At 42.2% G+C, this 24491-nt stretch overlaps 1 protein-coding gene across 14 annotated transcripts in view; it reads right to left on the bottom strand.

The window, feature by feature from the left end:
- Window positions 1-24491, bottom strand: part of ARHGAP26 (Rho GTPase activating protein 26) — a 327103-nt gene that overhangs the window by 91285 nt on the left and 211327 nt on the right. For 11 of the 14 annotated variants that reach the window (XR_012160231.2, XR_012160232.2, XR_012160233.2 and 8 more), the window contains 2 exons: window positions 18660-18819; window positions 3709-3850 (listed from right to left, as the gene is read on the bottom strand). Coding sequence is in view for 7 of the 14 variants with exons in the window: in XM_073355711.2 (XP_073211812.1) it covers window positions 3709-3850; window positions 18660-18819 (302 nt within the window). In the remaining 7 variants the exon portion in view is untranslated. The remainder of the gene's footprint in view (window positions 1-3708; window positions 3851-18659; window positions 18820-24491) is intronic. The other 3 variants (XR_012160237.2, XR_012160235.2, XR_012160236.2) reach the window with 1 other exon arrangement.

Genomic DNA, 24491 nt, shown 5'->3' with positions numbered 1-24491 from the left:
AACAGAGAGTGTGATTCCAGCTCGAGTAGACGCACTTGTGCTCGCTCTCATTGAGTGAGTGCACCAAAAAAACCAGAAGATAGCTCCAGCAGCAGGAGTGGCTAACTGCCCTGAGCACTTAGCTAACCTCTCCAAGGGACATGCTCTCAGGGTGATTAGCCCCCGCCCCTTGTGCTGCCACAACTGCACTATTTTTAGCATGCCAGCTTGATGACAGCTCACATGAATATGTCTCCTCGAGCGGGGAATCACACCCCCAGCTCAAAAGCATAGACACCCTACGAGAGGTAACGTAATGATCTGATGCAAGAGGTTTCTGAAATTCAGTCAGGCTTGCTGGGGAGAGAAGGGAAATTCTTTGTAATGAAAGGGGTCATCCACAGAAGAGAAGACAGAAGTGAGAAATTGGTGTGACTGTTCCATTCTGGTGGCATTAAAAGAGCACTGAACTGGGGATACATTAAGAAGGAAATTAGTCAAATTTAAAGATTTAAAAATAGGCTGGCCAAAGTCATACCAGATTGTAGTATTATTTTATCTAGGGTATTTTTATTTTTTTAAAATGTAATCTCCCCCCAGCGCAGATCTGGAAAGGCCTGTATTTCATTAGATTCTGTACCTGGACCTAACTGAACTGATACCAATGGCAGGCAGTGAGGAGTCTAGATTTCTGAGTTAGTAGATCATCATCTCCACCATGCAGCTTGTTATTTTCAAGCACTTTCTGCCCGAGGCTAACCTGTGAAAATAAGGCCCTTGAACCTATCAAAACTGTGTCAACTGCCTGGATAATTTTGAAGGGGACTACCAGTATGTATTAAATTGAAATAATTCCCAGGCAAGGGAGCTGAGGATGTTTCACCTGAGGAAGCTGGGAGAGAAGTTGTTTTTGGTGTTTTTTAATTCTTTCCCCCTTTTTAAAAGGCCAAAACTCTATTTTGAGCACTTAAACAGTGTAAGTTAAGGTTTCTTCATTGTGATAGTTTAGTTGGCCAGATATCTCCAAAAATGAAACAATAAATAGCGTAGAACAAATTCATTTCTGTTATACAGAAAGCAGAAAAGTCACTTTATAAAGTGCCTGTCTGATTCAGCGGGCATTTGGAGAGCCACACCTGGAAAAGTTCTAGTTCTGGATTGCTGGATAATAAACTGTACAGTAGCTTAGTCGTGGCATGCCCAGAGGTTATGATAACATGCCCTTGTGTTGAGCAGACTTTCCCTCTGTCTGCAGCACTCCTTGAACAGCCCATAACAGACAGCTAAGATTTTGTTCAGCTCCCGCAGATAATAAAGCTTCCATTAATAAATCAAATACACAAGTTTCCTTTTCAAGATCCTACATAAAATATCCTCCTGGCAAAGGAAAAAAACCGAAATGCAGCCCACACGTAAGGGAGGTTTGAATCTTGTGTTTTCTGCAATCATCTCCCTCATTTAAAAAAAAAACCAAACCAAAAAAACCCACTTCAGATTAAACTCTTCGGCCAGTCTCATTTCACGCCTTTTCTGTCCAATTGCAAATAATGCATCACCAAGTCCGATTTCACACTGGTTTAGCTAGAATCCCTTGCAATCTATGATAAAAAAGCATTGCAAACAAGGATTCAGTTGAGTTTTTCCTAAATGTCCAGCTTCTTCTGGTCATGCTTCTAGTAACTTTCTGCTTTTGAAGAGTCAGTGCAAAGACTGTTGGATGAGAACTTGGCTGCAGGGTACTATGATACAGGTTATCCAAAAACAGCATTCAAATGGTGATAGAAGTGCCTTATTATATCAAAGTAAAAGAACAAGATGCTAGAGCATTCTCTATAAAGTGGCGAGAAATGGTAAGGAATGAAATGTGATAATAAAACAGGTTTCTCTTATTTTAAATCCACGTACTCTACATCTGGTTCAAATGCAGCCAAGGTCAGTAGCAAGCAAAGGTTCATAGATTCATAGATTTTAAAAACAGAAGATAGGAGCCTGTATAAGAAAAAGACCCAAAAATGGGGACTGTCCCTATAAAATTGGGACATCTGGTCACCCTAAATTCGCTACATCCTTTAAGTTTTTCCAAAGGTTAAACTGACCTCAGTGTCAAAAATGTGCATCTCATTTCCATTTTTAAGTTGCTTAGCTCTTCAATTTCCAGCCATTACCTCTTATTATGCCTTTATCTCTAGATTAAAGTGCCCTCTCCAATTAAAGATCTTACTTGCAGACCATGATCACCTTATCTCATCTTTTTGATCAGCTAAATAGATTGAGTTCCTTAAGTATCTCAATGTAATGCAGTATTCAAATCATTCTTGATGCTCTTCTCTGAACCATCTCCACTTTTTCCATCTGTTTTGAAGTGTGGACACTAAAAATGACAGGCTGTTCAGTGCTCTCAGCCCATTTTCCAACAGACAGTTGACCACATTAAAAAAAATCCACAGAAGTTACCAGTACTAGCTGTGCTGATGGAAGTGTGAATTGAGTTGCCACGGTCTGATTGAGCCATGGAGGCAGAACCACCACACAGAGGGGAGGTAGAACCACCATACAGAGGTGATCCTTCCTAGTCAAAACTCTGACATTTTAGGTGAGCTGAACCTGTTCTGTGAACAGAGGACTAACATTTTTAACAGACACTTAAAAAAATGTGTGTGGCGGGGGGAGGTGTTCCTCAACCCATCTTCACTTTGTTCATTGGGTCTTTAGAACCAGGGATGCTAATGCAATGCAACATGGCTGCTAACGCATTAGAAACCGGCAACACGCAGCTTCATTCCCAATAAAACAAACATTCTCCAAGCAGCTCTGTTCCTTTAAGGATTAAGGGCCAGATCCTTGGCCACTACTAAGGCAAAGCAGCCAGAAAGGTACCCAAATGTGGCATTTGAGGACTCTCTTGGCACAGGGGGAAACTCATGTAGTGTAAAGCCAACATAATTATGCTACTCTTTCTCTTCCACCTTGGGTACATGGGGGCGTGTCAGGTAAGCAGATTGGTGTACCTGGAACATCTTGGGTTCTGCTGCCCAGGGATCACAGAACTGTCTCTATGGGATCATCGGTGCCAGTGGAACAGCCCTTAGGACATTTGGCTTGTGGACAGGGACTTTCAGATCCTTAGACGAAAGAGTCAAATACTAAATAGTAGTGATAGTAATGGATTGATGGTCGAGGAGATTTTTAAACTGAAGTGGGATTCCTAGGAGGGATGTAAAACCTGATGGCTGAAATGTCTGTTTCTTTTCAAGGGAAAACATCTATTGATGTCCAAAAGCATCTCTCTGAAGGCTGAACTGGGTGGTTGTCCTTGCTGCAGATGTTCTGCTCCGAGTTAACTAACATATCCCAAGCAGCCAATAGAAAATAGTATGGAGGGTCATGGAAGACAAGAGTGCAAAACTAAATGAGATGGGGAAGGGATATCAATTTTCTACACTACTATTTTTATACAGCCTAACTTCAAGCCCTTGGGGTAAGAGCTCGGGGATTAGACAAGCTTTAGCTCTCTCTATTAATATGATGTTTTAGAAGCCTGGGGCCCCCTCATACTATAGGCTATGTATCACTCCTATTGAAGTTAATGAGCGAGCATCGTATCCTATGGTGTGAGAACTGAGCCCCATCAGTCATGATCAGAAACCTTCTGAGTAGATAACAGCATTGTAACACAACATTGTACAGCACTGTAACACAACTCACTGCATCTAGGATTGACATACTTACGGTTTTCATTGGCCTGTGCTGTGTGGAAGAGTGTTAATGGTCTCTCGCTGCAGGAAGGAGGCTTGGAATCAGTACTCTTCTTACGAGATAGTAACAGCAGCTGCGAGTTTGGCGGTAGTGTCTCTGGCACAGTGTTAAATATCTATAAATAAAAGGATGGGGGTTTGATGGGCTTGTTCTTCTTTTGTTTTTTAAAAGAAAGGTCAAGTGTTGCTATGAAACAGGGGATGGAGGGGACCTCAGTTATCAGCACAGAATCACAATAATGAAAGAAACAGCCTTTAACAGTGTCATGTTAAATTCCACCCCCACCCCAATTCCACCCCCTTTCTCTACTCCTCACCAAAGCTTTTTTTGCTAATTAGCAAAACACGAGTAATTCTCGTAGCCTCATGCCCTTCCCGCTTAGAAGGCCGGCTTACGCTTAGCAGCTAGCTGTGAAAGTTGACATACAGAAAGTAAAATTAAATAGATATCTATATATTTAAATCCGCATGCTCTGCAGCTGTTCCCCATAGGCTGGCAGTTCACAGGGTCTAGTGAAGCCAACCAGCTTGTGAATTTCTTTGTAACTCCCATGCACAGCTGTCTGAAAACTAAGTTATCACATTTTTCCTAAAGGGAATGGAATTTTTGAACGGGATGAGCTGAAACAGCAGCATTTTTGGAGCTATTAGTTTCTGCACGGGGGATCCCTCAAGGCTACTCTTTCAAGGGCTCCCCTAGCAAGAATGCATTAAACACACACTTCAGTGCCATTTTCTGCTCTAGCTCTTTGGGCCCCAACTCTTCAAAGGCTGCTCAACTCTAGGACTGTAGAAAATGCTATTTCAAAAACACCTCACTCCCCACGCCTCCAGGAATGTAAGACACTCAGCCAGGACACAACTGTAATAGTGCTTTCAGATTTAGCCAAACCCCTGTACAAAAGCTAAAACATTCTGGCTGCCAACTAGTATGAATAGCTGCCAAAAACTCATTGCTTTATTGTTTTGTGACAAAAAAAACCTCCATGCTAATTTTTAAAAATAAATGCAAAAAACACAGAAGCCTTAATTAGCTAATTTAAAGTCACGTCTCTCCTGAAGGTATCAAAAAGCAGGGTCAGTGGTAAATGTTAGTGCTTAGAGTCCTTTAAAAAGTGCCATTTAAATTACTCTAATTAGCTGGGAAGCCAGGAGTAAGTAGGCCTTGCTGAAGATCTGTCTTGGTCAATGTAAGTCTTGACCAATACTAATACTTTGGCTACACAAGTGCCAGGGTGATTTTTGCACTTTATGTCCATGAAAATTCAGGTGGCCTGATAATTCAACTCGACCTGCTGAAGTGCTGTACGCTTCACTCTGAGGATGGCACATATTTGGCTCTTTAAAAAAGCTGATCTCCATTTTCTGCTGCAACTTTATCCAGGGGAAACCAACCAACAGTAGCTGACCTGCATGGATACTCAAAGTCCTCTACATCACACAACTGACAGCACATCAACCAAATGTCCTATCTTTAAATACTGCTCAAGCATAGCTTGTATATACTAGGCCAGCGTTTCTCAAACAGGGGTCTGCGAGGGTACTCCGGGGGTCTGCGGGACTCGCTGATTAACTCCTCCTCCCTCCCTCTCTCCCTCCCTCCCAGTGTCTCCTGCACAACGGGGAACAGTTGTTCAGTGGGGTGCAGGAGGCACTGGGAGGAGCGGGGAGAGAGCATGCTCAAGAGAGGGATGGAAAGAGGCATGGAAGAGGAAAGGAAGAGGCGAGAAGAGGTGTGGCCTTGGGGAAAGGGGTGGAGTGGGAGCGGGACCTGGGGCTGAGTGGGGGGTCCGTGAAAAAATTTAAATCAAAATGGAGTTGCTAAAGTTTGGGAACTGCTGTACTAGGCTAGTGTTTTTCAAACCGTGGGTCGTGGCATGTAAGGCGCTGAGTCGCCTTGCTCCGGTCAGCACTGCCAACTGGGACGTTAAAAGTCCCGTTGGTGGTGCTGCCCAGCTAAGGCAGGATAGTGCCTACCTTTTCTGACACCGCGCTGTGCCCCGGAAGCGGCCAGCAGCGGGTTCAGCTTCTAGGCAGGGGGGTCATGGGGCTCTGGGCGCTGCCCCTACCCCAAGCACCGGCTCCACACTCCCATTGGCCAGTCATCGGCCAATGGGAACTGGGGGGGGAGGGCGCGGTGGCTCCAGGCGAGAGTTGCACGCCTCCGCCTAGGACTCAGACCTGCTGCTGGCTGCTTCTGGGCCGCAGCCCGGGCCACGGTGCACCCTGGCTGCGCCACTGACTGGGAGCCGCTGGAGTCCCTGTCCCAATCCCCTGGCCCAGCCCTGAGCCCCCCTAAACCTGGAACCCCTTCCTGCACCCCAAACCCCTCATCCCCAGCCCTACCCCAGAGCCCACACCCCCAGCCCAGAGCCCTGACCTCCTCCCGCACCCCAACCTCCTGCCCTAGCCCTGAGCCCTCCCCCAAACCTAAAGCCTGTCCTGCCCCTCAAGCTCCTCATCCCCAGCCCCAGCCCAGAGCCCTGACCCCCTCCCGCACCCTAACCCACTGCCCCAGCCCAGAGCCCCCTCCCACACCCCAAACCCCTCATCCCCAGCTCCGTTGGGTTGCGGGCATCAACAATTTTCTTCAACTGGGTCCCCAGAAAAAAAGGTTTGAAAACCACTGTACTAGGATACATACTGTGTAAAGGAACAGGAAGTGGCGATTACTCACATTGCAAAAATTCTTTTCAAAGTCAGGGCCAGTGATGAAGACCCTGATGAACAAAAAGCTGCCTGTGAGCGTAAGTAAGTTGCTGGACAGGCTGCAAGACAGAACGTGTATTCCTATCTGAATGCTCCTTTTCAAGAGCTACATACCTAACTCACTCGGATACCTAACTCACACATTCATTCACACTGTTTTGCTTTGTGTATCAGCTGAAGAAGTGCCAAGCCACAATTGCTCTCACAAGTAGCTTGGTCCATTTCACGTGCTACTCTTTGTCCCTAGGAGCGACCAACTACCAATGGTTGTCCTGGGTATCTGACACACATCCCTTTCTGCTTGTCACTAACTCATCTGGTACAGAACCCAAGTACTGGGGGTGGACCACCTAAGATTCAGACACATATGCTTTTCAGTCTAGGTTTCTTAAAGCCTCCCATTCAATTCAACAAGAAAAAATTACAACAACACTGGTATAACTTATCATAGCAAAAAGAAAGACTGACACTTCAAGTAGGATCCACCAAAGCTCCCACTTTATAGTATTCTAGGTCACCTGACCCAGGAGACAAGAGATGTGTTACAAGATGCTAGTCCCCAACTCTGCTCCATTAGGGATTTTTATCTCCTGACATGGTGGGGCTAATGACTAGCCTTGCCCTACAGTAATTCCTTAATCAGAATAAATGTTTAACTTCCTTTCTTTTGCTCTTGCATTTAGATCTCCCATAGATACAACACTCTGCATGGGAGTTGTACTAAAAAAAAAAAACCCAAACAGATAAAGAAAAAAAACTACGTTTAGTAATTGTATTGTGTATTTACTAATTGTATTGCGTGTTATTGTTTCTCACAGAGAGTTGAAAATTAACTTCCGATAAAAAAAAACAAAAAACAAAACAGAAAAAACAGTCACATGCTTTAAAGCAAATATGTATGTAACTTCTGACCAAATAAGGCTTAACCGAGACAGCGTGGTTTTAATTTTGCTGGAACCCATTATAAACCAATTTAATTAAACCTATAAATGTAGCATCTCATCCATGATAATCTTCCATAATTTTGCCTTGCAGTTAAAAATTTTAATTGATCCTAATGTTTGCACAATGGGTGATATCAGATAATCACTGAGTCTTGTGCTCATAAATTCACTGATGCAATTTTGGAGAACTGGAGATCACTTTGCAGAAAAGAGGCTACAAGTTTTCAGATGCTATCAAAATATATATTGTTTCCTTTCCATCTAATTTTCAGATGCTATATCAAAATATATATTGTTTCCTTTCCATCTAATCCACCCTTTGCAGATTGCTAAATACTTATTTACAGAGTGAAGGGTATCTGGTTTTGTAGCCTACACTCCATTCACTGAGATGACTTCAGTCGTACAAGATTCAGAAAATACCCTCCCCAGTAGTCTTTCTACTATTTTATAAGCTTCTTTTATTAAACCAAACCTTTTTATTAACAGCATTCTCCCCCCACTCCCCGTATTTTCCCTGGTGTACCAACTCCAAAAATTAAAAGTGTTCCTGGCCCTGCAAAAGCTCATATTTTAGCAGATTAAAACAGTCATTTAATAGACAATTTGCAGCCCTGGGTAACAGCAGGATAATAGCATGGTGAGCTGCTCTTAATGATCACAGCTCTATCATGTGGTTCTGTGTGCTTTATTTACTTAGCACAGCAAGAGCAAGACAACCTTTATGTGGTGCTTCTGTTAAATGCTGGGTTTTTTTGAGCTCTGTGTTTTGTGCAAATCCAAACATACAAGTGTCGTCAACTGGCCACTGGACGACATTTTACCAACTTCCCAGTGAACATAGCAATGATTATACTTCCTCAGACTACCCTTTCCAGGACCCAAAAAGAACAGTTGGGCCAGTCCTCCGAATATACCAACTTAACGTAGAAGGGATGTCCAGGGAAAAAGCAGATTACCTCTCGAGGACCCTCAAAGACCATCACGTTGACATTGTGGCCCTCCAAGAAACACACATAAAAGAAAAAGATAAAGCTGCCAGATATAACATCTATGGCTATACTGAAATCACTGCTGTCAACTATCCAAAACATGGGCTAGCAGCGTACATGCGAAATGGATTAGAGGATGTGGAAGTTTTGGAAGAATCATCGACCAGTGGGTGAGAGATCAACATGGTTAGAATTAGGGACATCATTACAGTAAAAATATACAACCACCTAACATCATGTGGCCTGATCCCATCTTATCTTCCCTTCCTCATCCGGCCATCTACATAGGTGACTTTAACAGCCATCACGAAGACTAGGGATACTGCTTAAATGACACAGCCGGGGAACAGATCACAGAATGGGCCTCTCTTGAAGACCTCCACCTGCTCTATGATCTGAAGCAATCTGGATCTTTTTGGTCTGCGAGGTGGACAATAACAAAAGGAGTACTTGTGGCACCTTAGAGACTCACAAATTTATCTGAGCATAAGCTTTCATGAGCTACAGCTCACCTCATCGGATGGACAATGGATCACAACCCTGACCTGTGTTTTGTGACCCATAATTGGGCATGTGTCCCACTGGCCACAAGAACCATGTTGAGCCACTTCCCTCATAGCCAACATCGCCCGATCATCCTCCAGAATGGCCTGGACGTGCCTCTTATGCAGTCTGTGCCAAAGCCACGTTGGAATTTCCACACGATTGATTAACCTACACTTCAGAAATAAAAGGAGTACTTGTGGCACCTTAGAGACTAACCAATTTATTTGAGCATGAGCTTTCGTGAGCTACAGCTCACTTCATCAGGTGTTCAACATCTGATGAAGTGAGCTGTAGCTCACGAAAGCTCATGCTCAAATAAATTGGTTAGTCTCTAAGGTGCCACAAGTACTCCTTTTCTTTTTGCGAATACAGACTAACACGGCTGTTCCTCTGAAACTTCAGAAATAGAATCTCAGATCCCACGGCTCAAACCTGATACCTAGAAACTTCAGTCGTTTTACAAACATCCTAAAATCGACCACTAAGAAGTACATCCTGTGTGGTCACCACAAGGCTTTCATCCCCTGCTGGACAAAAGAATCCGAGTCTCTCCTGAGGGAATAGGAAAAGAGTGGCAACCCAGATAAAGCCACTGCGCTGCTTGAGTCCTTGAATTCGGCACGCCTGGAGAGGTGGAAAGAGACCACTGAAAGTCTTGATTTCACCCATTTGAGCCATAAGGCATGGGCTCTTTTGTGGCAACTTGGAGGATCCCAGCCAGTAACACAATGCTCAGCAAAGGTGATAGCAAATGCTGTTACTTTTCATCTTCTTTCTAACAGCAAGATGCCGACAGACAAGATTACATGTGAGGAGATCCAGTGGGAACTCCGCAGAAATCTTCAATAATGCCCGGAGGAATCCCCACTCTCTTCCCCATATTCTGTCAAGGAGATCAATGTTGCACTGTTGGAAACCAAAAGCCAGAAAGCTGTAGGGGTTGATGGAATTCCTTCAGAGTTTCTCAAGAATCTGGGGAGATGGGAATGGCTAGCGGAGCTTTTTACTGCCCTACACAGAACCGGAGAAGTGTCAACAAGCTGGCAACAGGCAACAGGGATTGCTCTACTGAAGCCTGGGAAACTCCCAGAGGATGCAGCCAGCTACCTCTGAAGACCTCTACTGTGAAGATTGGAGAAGACAAGGAGGAGAGCTTTGCTCTTTCAAATTCTAACGGTATTGGGCCTGTTGAGATAAAATGGATGACAGAGGGGGAACCATCTGGCACAGTAGCATGGATATTCAAATCCACTATCTATGTCCCCTTTGAGCATCATGTAGCACTGAAGGTAGAAGTAGTTGCTTACAATGGACAAGAGAGAAATCAATAAATAGCTAAATTAAGAAAGTGCTGATGTCTGTTTCCAGTCTCCTCTTCAGGCCATGAAGAAACAAAGGACTAGAAGGTAAATAAATACTTTACTTCAGATTTGACTTTGACATTTTTGAAATTGCTACAGACCTCTTTAACAAAAAATGTGGAGACACCCCTGCTGCTGGACTCAAAGAGGGAGACTCCATTTCCCAAAGCTGAGATTAATCCTTATGTAAAAATTTTTAAATGTAGCACTCACTCAAAACCCATTCTCCACAGAGTAAACCTGTGTTTTATTACTCACACATAAAGGCTCCAATTAACATAGAGAGAGGCAGCTGAACAGCTATGGGACTAGCTGCCAGGATTTGCAAATTATAATCATAGCTCTGCTGCTCTGTCTCTTTGGGTATATCTACTCTGCAATTGGGAGGTTTGATTGCAGCAGCATGTGTAGACATACCCAAGCTAGCTTTAATCTAGTATGAACAACTGTGAAGCTAGAGCAGCCGGCAGAATGTTACAGATCAAACATCTCTGATCCAGCTCAGAGAGGGAATGTAGTGACGGGGCCAATGGCCATTGAGAGAGCTCCCACTGCAAGGGATGATGGTCTGGTGAGCACCCCCACAGCAAGACTCTGTCATTTTTTTAAAGCTGTGCACTGCATAATACTCAGTGACTGAGTGTTACTTTTTTTTTTTTTTTTTAAATATATACACCATTTTATTTCCGGATCTAGCTTCGATATAAGAGGTTATGAACATCCATCATCTGCAACATCTACAACTTCTGTCATCTACTAGTACCACCAGTAACCAGCAACTAAACATACATCAGACAGTAAATTACCTATATTAAAAAAAAAAAATAAAAGAAGACTTCAACATCCAGTAAAAACATAGCTGAGTTCATAATCAGGACCAACAAATGCCAGCAAGCCTCCATATATTACAAGATTGCTCGGTTCATCATTTATGCAACAAATTCTCCTTTTCATCTTGTTCAGAACAAATAGTTCATTAACATAGTTCAATCGTTACAACCAGGCTACACTCCAAGCAGCAGAGCAAACACTGCTGGAAGGTTGCTGGATACAGCGTGAAAGAGACTGAACAGTCTGCAACAAACATTGGTGTGAAATTTGTTAATCTGAGTCTTGATGGGTGGACCAATGTACACAATGATCCAGGAACGTGTGTGTGTGTGACAACAGAAAATGGGGTTGTCTATCTGACAAAAACAACTGATCCATCAGGAAATGCCCATATCATAGAATACTTAAAAGAAGGAGCAGTAAAAGCTACAACAAACTGTGAACAAAAATTCAAGTATGTAGCTTTGTCACAGTGCTACAAATGTAGCAAAGATGAGACGATAAAAGAAGATAATGAAGAGAACCTGAAACATCACATGTGTGTACAGTGCTCATCTGAGGCATCTTTCAGACAAAGATTTAAGTACAACTCCAAAAATAAAGGAAAATGTTGCTGAAATTGAAAAATACTTCCGTTAACAACCACTTTGCTTCAGCTTCACCAAAGAGAACAGGGGATCCAAACTAATTGTTCCCCCGATGCAAGATGGAATTCAGAGACTGATTGTTTTGAGTTATTTACTAAGAAATGGCCTATTCTGATAACAATTTGTGAAGAAAATTGTGATAAACCAAATTGAATTATCACAGCCAAAGTAGTCAACATTGGATTAAAGGGAAATATAGAAGATATAAGTTCCAGTATATTCAGCATTTCCATAGCCTTGGACAAATGGCAGAAAGATTGCTGCTGTATTGTTGATGCTGCTGAAATTTGGAAAGATCTTCAAGAGACATTGAAGAAAAATATCCAACAATGAAGTTAAACCGCAGGCAGTAAAGAAGCTTCACCTCATTTTCATGTTTATATACTCAACCCAAAGCGGTAACGTAGATGCTTAACTGCCCAAGAAGATGCTGCTGCTATGACACAGGCAACTAATAATCACTCATCAATCATGCCAAGCATAACAAATGTCAGGGCTGGAGGTGAACCATTCAAATAGTGGGTGTTTGCTGATGATGTTTTAAAGAAAGTGAAACCACTCAACTGGTGCAAATCACTAGCTAAGCACCTGAAACCAGAGTTTGTTGAAGTGCTAAACCAGCTTTTTCATAGCTGCAGGCACAGAAATAATATTTTCTTCATTTGGACTAATTCAGTCAAAATTGAGAAATCAGTCTGGAGCTGAAAAAAGTAGGAAAACTTGTCTCTCTCTTCCAGACTATGAATAAAAATGAGAGGGGAGGGAGGATGAGATCTACTAGCTTTAAAAGTTTGAAGGACAGCCTACGTAACTTAGGAGACTGTCTCATTTTCAAGAAACTTAGCGGAGTAGGAACTTAAGCTCTAGTCACTTTTTACTTAGGTATATTTTAATTTTTTTCCCAGGCTGATCTGAAAGAATCAGTTTAATTCACTACCTACAGTTAAATCCTCATTTTAATAGTCATTTAGTTGTAAATGTGCAGCTTATTTTAATACTTATTAATATAATAAGTTTATGTATCCAAAACATTTAAGGTTGTCTGGTTTAATAAAAATAAATATAATATCCTGTTCTGTGGACTTTATTAAATCCCAGTTGCCATCCTCACGCAGTTTGACACAAATCATGAGCAAAAAGTTAATCATCTAGTAAATAAGCAATATAGCATTTACCATTTCCTAACATATAATGTACAATTAATAAGAATCTGAAAATATTAAGCTATATCCTGTCTTAAATAAATGTAAATATTACAGTGTACCCACCTAGATAGCAAAAAAAGATGTGCCAAATCTATGCAGTGTAGTTGCAGTCACGTCAGTATCAGGATATTGCAGAGACAAGGTGGGTGAGGTAATATCTTTTATTGGACCTGATGTCTCTCTCACCAACAGAATTTGGTCCAATAAAAGAAATTACCTTGCCCACTTTGTCTCTATAAAGACTCTAGGTCAGTGGTTCTCAACCTATTTACTATTGTGGGCTGCATATTCAGCTCTCTGTGTGTTATGTGGGCTGTATCCACACAATATATATATGACCTGGATGGCCCTGAGGATGTTACATGGGCTATAGCTATGTGTTGATTGGGCTAGAAGCGGCCAGCAGGCCACAGGTTGAGAACCACTGCCATTGTAAATCAACATGTTTTAATGGTTATATCAACCAATGAGAATGCACCTTTCTTTATAAAACAAAAGTACAAATGGAAAAGTGGAAAAATTGATTATTTAAATCAGTGGTGCCCAACCCAACTACACAGGAGGGCCACATAAATCTAAACACAACCTTGTGTGGGCCAAACAGATACTACGTATTTTAATAAGATTTAAAGTCACCTGTATTGATTTATATTGTAAGGTCAGCTTGTTTTGTATGTATTGGGGTAGGTTGTTTCTGTGTACACTATTGTCTATTTACGCACTTGTGTAAACTAAAATGATGTAAACATGACGACAAAATGCAAATGGATTGCCCGTTAGTTTACTGTGCTGAAGCAGGCCGCGGGCCTTATGAAATGCTCTGGTGGGCTGTGTACGGCCCACAGTCTGTAAGTTAGGCACCCCTGATTTAAACTGTGGCTTTTCATTTGGTGATTTAAATCACTCCACATGTGAGTCCCCAGTGTAAATCAATGTAAAGCAACTGCAGTAAACATGCAATGCACTTGTATAGTGCTAGTCACCTAAGTATCTCCATTGGGAAGGCTTTTATCAGCTCTCATCAATTAATATTAAGAAATATACTGTAAGGTGACAACTTTAAAGAAGCAAACAACATGACAAGGAAACTAGGCTTTAAAAAGGTTTCAGAGTTGTAGCTGTGTTAGTCCGTATCAGCAAAAACAACGAGCACTACTTGTGGCACCTTAGAGACTAACAAATTTATTTGGGCATAAGCTTTCGTGGGCTAAGACCCACTTCATCAGATGCATCTGGGTCTTGGCCCACGAAAGCTTATGCCCAATTAGGTTTTAAAAAGTTTTTCCCCCAGTACTACTGTCTTCTTCCCCTAGAAGATAATTTGCAGTGAATCCATGCTAAATGGTGATACTGACCCATAGTCATTTAGTATGCAACTTACTTACATTAGTGGCACAAATTCAATTCATTTTTCAAAGTGTCAGTTCGAGGCTTAACACTTCGAAATCCTCCCACACACGCATTTCCATTGACAGCTTTAGAGATCAGTTGTCATTAATTACATTGGGAAAGATCAATAGTACTAATGAAATGCAAACCTGCCAGATAACCCTCCCTCCCCACCCCGAAAAACCACCACCACCACTGCACATTATGATTCTAAAGCCTACAAATGGAGATAGTTTGACAGCTGAAAGATGTGCTGCGTGAGACGTCAAATTGTTACTGAACATTTAGGGCCCGGTGGAGTTATCCAGCCTATTAAACCTGTGTTTAAAAAGCAGAGCAAATATATCATCAGCCTACAGGGCTCGGCTTCATGATCTGCCAACATTTCATGCAAAGAGACAGTTAGGACTATTCTTAGATATTGCCCTCCCTTTCCTCTTTCTCACCCACTTGAGGAACTGACCCCTTCAAATAGCTTTCAATGTGGTTACCAGTTACCATCATATCCTAACCCTGTGCAGGAGAGGGAGCGGAGGAGGTGACACAGCAATAGTAAGAAAATGCCTTTTCAGTCCTCCTTCCCCTGCAAAAGAGTCAAAGGGCAGCAGCAAGAGGAAGCAAGGCTGAGCATTTCAGTGGTTGAAATTGTCAGAAGGGAGCGAGACGCGGGTTTCCACCCAAGAAAGACAATGGCTGGGGACCTGGACGCCTCAGAACCTGGTGCCTTTGCTGGACCACTGCGGGGAAATGCAAGAATTCTGACAGATAATGAGGGATTTTTCTTTTTGTTGGGGGCAAGGCAAAAGAATGGACAGGAAAGTCCATTAGCAGTTAGATACTATGGTGAGGGGCACTCCACAAATACGGAGGATAGTTTGCAAATGGTCCTCTCGCTGTGAATTGGACCAGGCTGACCTATGAGCAACACCATCCTTTTTGCCAAATGACAGACGGCAAGCATCAGCAGCATTAGTTGCTGCTGGATGGACATAACTGACTCGCTTCTCGGACAGGCATGCTGTTGCCACAAATTGTCTTTAAATAGCTGATGGGAATCTGCTAATTTCACCATCCCTGAATACTAGGAGGCAAAAGGAAGCCTAACAGGCAACCAGAGATTAGAATTCCAGTCTAGAAGGATGCAAACTGAACATCTGAAATCTGTTGTTGATTCCTTAAAGAGTGCCAGCCGATGGAGCATTCAGCTCGCATAGTGAGAGACTTCATTCAGACAGAATCAGTCAATTTCCTGAAGGGATTCAAGGGAGGGTTTAATGCTAGGTAATGCTGAACCTTGCACTGTGTGCCAGTGGCGGATGCTACTGAGCGATAGAGAGGCCTGTAGGGTGTTTACCTGCTATTCACATTGCTCACTCCTCAGGTCAGGCAATTTCATAATTAAGCCATCTTTTCTATTCTGTTCCAAGTAAAAAGGAAAGGAAAATAAAATAGCTCCCCTGGGATGAATAAATGCAAAGGTGCCACATGACAGCATGCCACATGACAGCAATTTCTGTGAGAATAATCGGAGTTGCCCTGTTTTCTCCGTTCCCTTCTCACCACATTGTTTCCACATTTAATGGAACATCATTAACAATCGCCCCTGGCTTTCTGCATCTGTTTAGAGCAGGGGTGGGCAAACTTTTTGGCCCGAGGGCCACACCTGGGAGGGGAAATTGCTTGCAGGGCTGGGGCAGGTGGTTGAGGTGCGGGTGCGGTGTGCAGGAAGGGGCTCAGGGAAAGGGGCTGGGGTGTATGAGGGGGCCAATGGGAGCTCTGGGAGAAGTACCCATAGGCAAGAGCAGTGTGCGGCGCTCTCTGCTGCCCTACCCCCTCGGGCTGCAGGGACGTGGCGTGGCCGCTTCCAGGAGCAGTGCGGAGCCCGCGGCAGCGGGAATCCCGCGGGTCAGATCCAAAGCCCTGAGGGGCTGGATCCAGCCCACGGGCTGTAGTTTGCCCACCCCTGGTTTAAAGAAGGTGAAGGTCCTCTGTCTTAGTAATATGTTGTGAATGGCTGATGTGTCAGATGTGTGCGTTCACTTCTGCTAGAACTTTGGAGAAAGAATAAACTGTGACGTCTTTCTAAACAGAGTCTCGTCATTCTAAATTAGCATGGGTCTGTAGCAGCGTCTGCCTAGAAACATCCGTGGTGATACAGCAATCTGTTTAATTTAAACTAAACAAGTTGAATATTCATTGGTAAATCTAAGTTCTGAGCCTCCTATTGATGGTGGCCCTCTCACTAAGCAGTACAGACACTTGTTTGAAAGACACTGATTTTGTGCCCAAAACACTGAATTGGGAGCTAGGAACTTCTTCAATGACAGTTGAAGGTACTGAGCATCTCACGTGATGGGACACCAATATCATGCACTTTGGCTTATTAGAATGTAGGAATCAAGAGCGGTAGCCATGTTAGTCTGTATCAACAAAAACAACAAGGAGTCCTTGTGGCACCTTAGAGACTAACAAATTTATTTGGGCATAAGCTTTTGTGGGCTAAAACCCACTTCATCAGCTGCATGGAGTGAAAAATACAGTAAGCAGTATAAATATTACAGCACATGAAAAGATGCGAGTTGACTTACCAAGTGGTGGGGGGGGGGGGTCAGTGCTAACGAGGCCAATGCAATCAAGGTGGACGTGGCCTATTCTCAACAGTTGCCAAGAAGGTGTGAGTATCAGCAGAGGGAAAATTACTTTTTGTAGTGACCCAGCCACTCCCAGTCTTTTTTCAGTAGGAACTTTCTTTTTCAGACAATTAACTGATAGTTAATGGAATGGTGATATTCTGACTAGCCCACTAGTTTAGCCGTTTTATTCTGAAGAAGGGCCACTTCCAGTGATTTCCTTTAATTACCCATATAATCCTACTAAGAGCTCTATCAAGCAATCTGGCCAAGGTCAAAGCATGCTAAAATGGCATATGCCACAGACAAAAGATTGAGGAAGAGCACAGGAAAGTTTGGTCTCTTTTCTTCATTCCAGTAGTCCAGAAAACTAAGCAGCACTTCCCAAACCAAAACCAACCAAACAAAAAACCCAGAGAGAGAACCACTTGTTAAATGCATTTGAAAATTTACTTGTTTTAGAACTGCTGTTGGCAGTTTTAAGCCTCCTTTATGTGACAGCCATCTCACAGTCTTTTGATGTATTTATCCACACAAATCCCTATGAAGTAGGGAAGAGCTATTATTCCCATTTTACAGATAGGGAACTGAGAGCCGCAGAGAGGCAAAGTGAATTGCTTGTGGTCACACAGGAAGTATGGGCAGAGCAGGGAATTGAACACAGGGGCTCCCAACTCCCAGACTAATGTCCTAATCACTGGACCTATTGAAACTAGCAAAATTCTTTGCCCAAATTAAAAGATAACACATGGTGACTTTTAAAAAGGGACTATGAAATGGGCTCAAGCCAAGATAACCAGAAAAATAAGTTACTAGAATTGTTGATTATGTGATTTCAGCCCAACTAAAGCTCAATTTGGAAATACTATTCCATTTCCCACGTTTCCTCCTTGCTGTTATGGAATTCTTCAACTCTTATTTATTTCTACCCCAAAAAATCATAGCCCCATTTGGTATGTCTACACAGCAAAGAAAAACCCACACCAGCCGACTCAGGGTCATGGGGCTGTTTCATTGCTGTGTAGACTTCTGGGCTCGGGCTGGAGACCATGCTCTAGGACCTTGCAGGGTGGGAGAGGCCCAGAGCTTGGGCTCCAGCCCAAGCCCAGAAGTCTACACAGCAATGAAACAGCCTCGCAGTCTGAGTCCTGTGAGCCCAAGTTGGCTGGCACACCCCAGCTATGGGTTTTTCTTTGCTGTGTAGACATATCCATTGACAACCAAGGTAGTTTTACCACTGATTTCAGTGTGGCCAGGATTTCACCCGAGTATTTAACTGGAAGTACGATTCCCTCATGGGAAATTTCAGTTTGAAATAATATGCTTCAGCATCTAAAAAAAGAACAGAATCCCAATGTTGTTGTTATTATTTATTATTTGTATTACTGTAGCTCATAGGAGCCCTAGTCATGAACCAGGGCCCCATTGTGTTAGGTGCTGTACAAACACACTCCTTCTGGATACAAGGTACCAAGGGCAGGTATGAGCCAGATTAGTTTTGGATAATGGCAATTTTCCTTTAGCTAAGAGAAGAGATCTTCTCTCTTGCAATGTTGTGTACTGATCATCTAGAGAAGGTGGTTTATTGAAGAATTTGTGTTGGGGTTGTCACGGAGACAAATTTTTTATTATAAACTTTATTAAAATTCAGAAGTAAGGGGAAAACATTACCTTTTCATGGTTTTCTATTAAAATCTCAACCACAATATTCTGAAACTTGATGTCCATAATCGCTGCAACAGTTTCTTCTTGAGGTCGAAGCAGCGTTGGTCCAAATACCACACCCAGATTAGCAACAGTCATTAGATTCTGTTTGTGATTATTAGCAACACTGTAAGGAAGGAGAAAGAGTAGGTAAAATTAACATCAGAATAATCCCTCCTTCATTTTTGGCACAAATTTTACAATTGTTTACATTCCTGAAACTCTGGATGAACTCCTTCCAGGCTCAGCCATGTGGAAAAGAACAGACTTAACTGGAACGTTACCAGTGTAATTTCAGCCTCTGTAAATTGACTGATACCAGGAAAACCCAAATAGTTTAATCCTTTTCTGGATGCTAAATCCTAAATGGCTGAATGTTCCAATCTACAGCCTACTCCCCAAAAAACAGCTTGAATCATAAATCTTTCAAATCCTCCTAAAAGCAAGTAGTTGGACCTTTGACATGTGCTATTCTCAACTAAACGAGCAACCTTCTATGTCCACATTTCAAGTCCTTCCGCCTGATTTAAGCTTTTGCCTCCACCCAAGGTCAACGCTATTCCAATGCAATCCAAACAATCTGAAAAGTAAAGATTTTGCTGTTGTCACCAGAGAGTGAGGGGAAAATATACACATGCATACACACAGTATTCTCCTCCAAACTGGAGAACCTGCTTAAATAGGGATGTTTCTCTGGGATTCAATTAAGACCAATATTTGCTAATGATTGCTGCTTATGAGAGGCATCTCAGGTAATTTGTTGGTACCCAAACTTTGTTTCCTTCCCTCTCATGCTGGTTTGAGCTCTCCTCTTGCATCAGCTTTCAGAGCACCACTTCTTGCTCCTGCACAACTTGCTCCTGGCACACATACTAGGACCCCACATGTCTGGGTGTCTCACAACTGTCCATGCTCCAGGCAACGTTTCCACCAAACTCCAGGGGCCTGTCTAGTTACACGATGGGCTTGGCGGCTCCATGGAGAGCAACACTACCATTCGTAGGTGCTGGAACTAGGGGTGCTGCAGCACCCTCTGCCTTGAAGTGGTTCCCATCATATACAGGGTTTATTGTTTGGTTCAATGGCTCTCAGCACGCCCATTATAAAAATTGTTCCAGCATCCCTGCTACCCCTTTAACAGCAAGGTGTTAATTAGAAATTTCTCTGCATAGAGAATAAAAGACCATCCCTTTTATAGTGATTAGGATGTATTATTTATGAAGCACCATTAGTCCAATTACTTAAATCTATACCTAGACAGAATCTATGGATCCAAGTATATTTATGATATAAAGTTATCTATGTATTACACACACATAAATAAACAAACAAAATCCAAATTAACCCCCCCGCCCGCCAATTATAAAGCCACTCGGCTACGATAATGTAATCTAAAAACAGTTCAGGGGTCAGGATTACCTGAAATGGCTAGTGATTCTAGATGCCTCCCTTTTAAAGTGTCCAATTTGTGACAGCATAGAGGGGTCTGATTTTTAGTGAATGTTCATCATTTTAGAGGGGGAAAATCAGGCACCCAAAATCACCAGTCGTTTTCGAAAGCGTTGGCCCTTTGTTCTTACAGCCATAACCACGCTGTACTGTTACTGTCTCTATTAAATTGTATGTTTAATTGCATAAGCTGTGATCTAAAACAGTTCTGTACATGCAGACAACATGGAAGTACACTCATACACTCACCCACTTGAGCCTGAGTAACAACAACTGTAACCAGGAACATGCATTCTGGAAAAGTATGGATAATAGCATCACAATGATTAATTCCCTAAAACATTCATTGGGAGCTCTAACTCACGTAGCAGGTAATCAGCCCATACAGCTACCAATTGTCTGGCTGTTGGCATTGTCGGCATAAGAATGTAAAAACATACTTATATCTAACAAAAGACGATTATTAGCTAAAGTTGCACAATGATGAATCAGAAAGTGCTAGATGGAATACAAAAAGGCTATTAATTACCTTAGAATCTCTAATTATAGGTAAACAGTCAGCTAGGCGCTTTATACACACAGCTGCCATTTGCTGTTATCGGACATATTTTTCTACAGGGCTATGATTGCTTTTACCTACACTCTTTCTTAGGGTGACCAGATGTCCTGATTTTACAGGGACAGTCCCGATATTTGGGGCTTTTTCCTATATAGGCTCCTATTAACCCCCACCTCCTGTCCCGATTTTTCACACTTGCTATCTGGTCACCCTATTCTTTGTTAAGGCTAGATCAAAATGATTCCACCTGATATTTCCCACAAATTCTGACGCTGCTGAATTGCTTGAATTGCTCAGATTAAGTTTTGTATGTGAAAAGCTACCACCTTATTACCCCACTGCTTAATTATTCTTTATGGCCTGTTCTATCACCCTCTAGAGCTTCCTAATTTGAAGACTTCAGTCAGGGATATAGCTGAGTTTTAAACTAAGCTTTTATGTAACCATCCTTCCCCTTTCTCCTGTTCTCTCATCTCAGGAAGAAGACACAAGTCAGGATGGCTAGCACTAAGCAATTCTAGATTGCACAACAAGAGCTGTGAATTAGAGTGTGTGACCAACTCTATTCTTCGACAAGAAGAGTCATCCCTTTTTCTACCTTTCCAGGACACCCAGGCAGAAGAGAGGCCTCTGACAACACTGTACACTGAAAACTTGAGTTAGGTGCCTTTGAAAATGTTACCCTAAGTGACTTAGGAGCCAAATCCTATTGAAAAAGTCACTTAGGTGCCTTTGAAAATTTTACCCTTGACTTCTCTTGGTATCAGGAAGCAATGATTATTTTAATCACAGTTCTGTGTGTCTGAGAAATTGCCTCTGTAAGTATAAATACTATAGTGCAGTGAGTTACCGAGGCTTTTGGACTGAAACCTGGAAAAGCTCAGGTTACTGAGATAATAAACTGCATTGTGATAATATGGTGTCCCTTACCAACTAGCACCGACTATGGAAAAGGGCAAGTACACACTACTGATTCAGCCACTAGAAGGCACTCTATCCACCGCAAGGGGTTTATTAACCAAAGCCAACTAAAGGAGATTGACCCACCCAAGAAGATAATGGTTCATAAATAAAGTGGGTCTGTTTCAGATTAATGTGAACAAAATCAAAACAAAAAGTTTCTACCCACAGAAAAGGAAGAAAACACTACCTCAGAACTCAAAAGCAGAGAAATAAGAGATAAAAGATTATTATAGTTTGAACACAGCAATGCTTCAATTTGATAAGCAGATCACTTGCGTGCTCTCTCTGCCCCATTCTCTTTCCTCTTTTCCAGTTTCAGGGAGATCTCCTTCCAAACACCCCCCAAAATAAATTACTTCCTATATTTAAAAGGCACATTGGAACCAGGAAAGTGCCATGAAATCCCAGTACACTCGCTTCAGCTCTCCTTCCATTTCACAAGGCAAGAGTAAGACAGAATCATGTACTTTGCAATACAGACACTGGTATTCACAAGTGTGTAAACGTAGAAGGAGAATCAGCCAACATTCTCTGTGCCCTTTAGAAGTCAACACAGTGTACAGCAAGGAGAACAAGGCAGTATTTATGGAATGAGATGCAGAAAGGAGACTAATGCAGAAAGATTAAGTTCTGCTCAGAAATTTTTCACATGCCTCACTGGGCAATACAGATGGCTAAAGCATCAGAATTCACACTCACCTCTTCACTATAGGACTCCTGCCACTTGCCCCCTTGACACGAACACACCACGGACAGAGACATGAGTTTCCTACAGACCTAATTCTCTCACACAGGATTGTCGTGGATACTATTCTCTCTCCCTATCGCCATCTCCTCTATCACAAGTGGAGCATGATTTATTCCTCTATCTTCCCTCTTCCACCGGTGCCTTTAACACCATTGTCTCCCTTCTCACAGCCTGAATGGTATTCTCTCCCCTCTTCCGCTATCTCCTCGCACACATGGAGCATAGTCCATATCACTAGCTTGCCTCATTGCGATTCTTTCTTGCTCAAACAAATGGGGAAGGGGAGTTCTGAACTGTGCACACAAACACCCTGTTCCTCCAGTTCAGCAAAGCATCTGACTGAATGCTGCATCACACACACTGTGTTAAGCAGCTTCACAGCACATGCTTGAATACACACAATCATCATGATGTGTCAAAATATTTCCAAGATTTTTAAAAGGAATTAAGTCAGATTATATTTTTACCCAGTCCCTCATCAAGAGTTTCATGACTGCTAACCCTAACCATGACTGAATTAAAAAAAAAAAAAAAAAGGTAAGTTTATGGAGGATAGGTTCATCAATGGCTATTGCCACGATGGTCAGGGAGGCAACCGCATACTCTCAGTGTCCCTAGGCCTCTGACTGCCAGATGCTGGGTCGGGATGACACAGGATGGATCACTTGATGACTGCCCTGTTCTGTTCAGTGCCTTTGAAACATCTGGAATTGGTCACTGTTGGAAGACAGGATACTGGGCTAAATGGACCATTGGTCTGACTCAGTCTGGCCATTCTTATGTTCTCTGAATTTTCTAAGTTCCAGTAATGTTGTATTTATAAATGTACAGACATCTGTGTTCACAGTACTCCTATTTGGATTTTGGAGCCACATACAGTAGCTATGTCTCAACTATTTTGAGTCTGAACAGTTCTGAAAGCACTTGAAATATTTCGTAGCATTTTTAATGATCCCTTAATTTAGCAAAACTCGGTGCATTTATAAATGTCATATTGCTCAGCCTTACAAAATAAGCTCTGCTCATTTCTCATTACCATTATGTAATACATCAGTGTAATAAATTGCTCTCTCATTGCATTACTTCTAGATGACTTTACATGGTTATGTTAATTATTACAGACTGAATTATTAATGGCTTCACAAGCATATGATCCTCCAGTATAAACTGTAAAACTGGCTTGCGTTGCAATATCTTTACTTGAAGTGACTTCACTAAATTTGCACATGTGCAAAGGCAGTGGTATTGACCAAAATTCCAATGCCACAGCCTGCAGAAATCTATTCATTATTAGATTCTTGAAAGCTCAAAGTCTGAATTATAATTTTGTAACTGAGCAGCTTTTTTTCCTTTTTTGGATAAATTAGGATGCCATGTGAAGTGCTGATCCATAACATGGGTACTCTGCCACAAGAAGAGAATTCTTTACAACTCCAGGTTACGGAAGCTATGCTACAAATGTGTGATTCATCTTTTATATCCTTGAGTTCCACATACTTTATTTATATGCTCATTTACTATAAATTAGACCTCTTCATCATGTTCTGTACTAGAAAATAATACCTTAATCTCCAAAGAAGGGGCATTCTCATCCCAAGGTACATTTAATATTGATCTCGGTTACAAATGCTTTTATTTAGGCATTGTTAGCTCTGTCTCTGGGCATCCAGACCCATTAGTGTCTCTGCTGGTATTCGCTGTATTTTTCTTTTAACCTGCTGTTCCCTTCTGGGCCAGTAAATTTTGAAAGCAAACGCACTTATACTCATTTACATGGACAGGCTTTCAGTGCTTTCACATTCATGCTTTATCCCTAATGCTTGTGTAAGTTATTTTAAATATAAATAATGAAGGGAAAAAATTGGTAGATGGTGTAGAAATGCTCTAAACAGCCTACTAATTCGTGTCCCACTGCATGCTGGGGTACCAACTGACTGTTGGGCAACTGGACTTTTGCTCTTCCAATTTTAAAAGAATGTTAACTTGCTGACGTACACCTTACAGGACCAGTAGGGGAAATGAAGGTTGGATGGTTCAGTGAAGTGATAATAGCCAATGAAGCCTTAATCCTCTAGTTCAG

The sequence above is a fragment of the Lepidochelys kempii genome, chromosome 8 (assembly GCF_965140285.1).
Source record: "Lepidochelys kempii isolate rLepKem1 chromosome 8, rLepKem1.hap1, whole genome shotgun sequence".
Lineage (NCBI taxonomy): Eukaryota > Metazoa > Chordata > Testudines > Cheloniidae > Lepidochelys > Lepidochelys kempii.
The sequence above is the reverse complement of the archived record's forward strand: the minus strand, read 5'-3'. Positions and strand labels throughout refer to the sequence as shown.